Source organism: Danio rerio, chromosome 6 (assembly GCF_052040795.2).
Source record: "Danio rerio strain M-AB ecotype USA chromosome 6, GRCz13ab, whole genome shotgun sequence".
In the NCBI taxonomy this organism is placed as follows: domain Eukaryota; kingdom Metazoa; phylum Chordata; class Actinopteri; order Cypriniformes; family Danionidae; genus Danio; species Danio rerio.
The window spans coordinates 3,202,501-3,205,000 of record NC_141026.1 but is presented as its reverse complement, the minus strand read 5'-3'; the positions used below and the strand labels follow the sequence as shown (position 1 = coordinate 3,205,000).

General features: G+C 39.4%; 1 protein-coding gene across 25 annotated transcripts in view; it reads right to left on the bottom strand.

The window, feature by feature from the left end:
* szt2 (SZT2 subunit of KICSTOR complex) overlaps positions 1-2,500 on the bottom strand; it is a 174,630-nt gene that overhangs the window by 51,706 nt on the left and 120,424 nt on the right. For all 25 annotated transcript variants that reach the window (XR_015492872.1, XR_015492873.1, XR_015492874.1 and 22 more), the window contains 2 exon segments: positions 2,074-2,195; positions 1,670-1,852 (listed from right to left, as the gene is read on the bottom strand). Coding sequence is in view for 22 of the 25 variants with exons in the window: in XM_087256034.1 (XP_087112160.1) it covers positions 1,670-1,852; positions 2,074-2,195 (305 nt within the window). In the remaining 3 variants the exon portion in view is untranslated.

Sequence of the window (2,500 nt, the reverse complement as noted above, 5' to 3'; positions counted from 1 at the left end):
ACTTTAAAGGCGTTTTTTTTAACCCTGAGAATACAGATATTCGGATTGTTGTATCTCAGCCAAATATCGAGCTATTCTAACAACTTGGGTCAATGGAAAGCTTATTTATTAAGCATTGACATATACACTCATCGGCCACTTTATTAGGTACACCAGTCTAACTGCTGGTAATGCAAATATATAATCAGCAAATCTAATGGCAGCAACTAAATGCATGTAGGCATGCAGACATGGTCAAGACGATGAGCTGCAGTTCAAACCGAGCATCCCCTAAACCCTTCATGACCAGTGTACCCATGGCTGCTTTCAGCATGATACCACTTGTTATGTATTTTCTTTAAATAAATAAATAATAATATAAAAATAACATAAATAAATATCTTAAGTAGTGAGGTTTTTGATTGTTTTTGTGTGTATTGCGTGTGGTTCTCTTCTCTCCGTCTCCGAATAGGTTTCATCATTGCCGCACAGGTGCAGTGAATCAGGTGCCAGCCAGCACGTGGAGGCCGGCTTGTTTGTGGAGACAATTTAAACCGGACTGGAACGTCGTTCGAAGAGTCTCCTCTCTCCCAGCTTGTGTTGTTTGTTTTGTGGAGTAAAAACTGTGTTGTATTATTAACTCGGCTAAATTGTTATAAGTGAATGCTGAGTGTTGACTTTGAGATATACGGAGACACGTGTGCTGAGGAGGGTGCCTTTTTGTTGTATTAATTTTTCCTCATGTTTTGTGGTTAGTAGGGAGGTAAGTGAATGTTATTTTATTTGTTTAATTTCATGTGCAGGTAATAGGGTTAAAAACTTTATTTTATTTATTTACTGTTATTTTGGCATTTAGCTTTTTATTGTCTCCTTTTTGAAATTTAAATGTCAAATAAATTTGACTTTACGTTATTTCTTTGGTCATTCGTCTTTGTTGTTGTTTTTATTTTTAAACGGGAGATGAGACTCCGGGCTCCTCATTAATTAAGAGGAGTTCTAATTACTTTAATTTAATGTTATTTATTGTTACCGGTCTGGCTTGCTGTGTGGAGCCAAGCAAGGTTGGAATTCGTAACACCACTCCATGTCATAAAGCGTGAATCATCTCAGACTGGTTTCTTGAACATGACAATCACTGTATTCAAATGGCCTCCACGGTCACCAGATCTCAATCCAAAAGAGCACCTTTGGGATGTGGTGGAACGGGAGATTCGCAACATGGATGTGCAGCCGACAAATCTGCAGCAACTGCATGATGCTATTAAGTAAATATGGAGCAAAATCTCTGAGGAATATTTCCAGTACCTTGTTGAATCTCTGCCACAAAGTAAGAAGGCAGTTCTGAAGGCAAACAGGGGTCCAACCCGATACTAGTAAGGTGTACCTAATAAAGTGGCCGGTGAGTGTAAATCCCAATATGAATGTCCACACTTATGACTGGTTTTGTGATCCAGGGTCACATTTCGCAAAGGCAAACTTTTAGTTTTACTTAGAAACTGCAGTCAATTGTATCTTGTATGTGTTAAGTATGTATTTGTGGTTTCAAAAAAGATGTACAAGCAAATACTTCTGTGCCTGTTTTGCAAATTACTTCTCAAAATGTTTATGGTGTCGTCCAGTGTTTCTACTGAAGTGTTTGCAGTGTGCTGGCGCTGCATTGAGAACACGGTCGGTGTGTTTATGTGCTGACCTGCTTCAGCTCCTCGTGTGTAGGCGTATCAGAGAAGCAGTAATGATGGAAAAGGCCCATTTTCTGACCCAGGAGGCAGTTGACCACGTGTGCGCGAGCGTTCTGCCACTGCACCAGCCTAACCAGAGCCTGATTCAGAGAGCCGCCCAGATCCACTGACCAGTTATACGTGTACAGAGTCACCTGTGAATCACAGAGAAAGATCAGACACACAGGAAATGTATATTGTATATGTATATAATATATATATTGTATAAAATACACCTTGGGATAATGTATATTTAAAAATAGCACATTTGGATGAACTACGCAACATTTTGTAGTTTTAATTCATGTAATGTGTGTGAATTATGCGTGTCACGGTTGTATTAAACGTAAACTGTAAACTCTGACTGTAAACTGACCTTCTTGTTGACGATGTGAATGAACAGGAAACGCTGTCGTGGAGCCACGCCCCTCACAGCCTGACCCGGGCTCAGCCAATCACTGTGCTCCAAAGCCTCGAACCGCTGCAGGCCTTTATGAGCTTTAACACAACACAGAAACAGGTGAGGCAAAACAACTTACAATAATAGACAGAGTAAGAAATTCAGATCCAGAATTATTCAGAATAACAGTGGAAGCTAAATTAAGACAAACAGGACTGAGGTTTCAAAGCCTTAAGGCAGGAATTTAGATCATCAATAGTGTGTATTGGAGGAAAGTCATAACAGTAGCATAAACTGAGGGGTTTTATAATAGCTTTCAAATGCCAATTTCAGATCACACTGATTATTCATGGAAAAAACTAAAGCAAGATTGTTTTAATAGATCAGCACATGCAGAACTAAT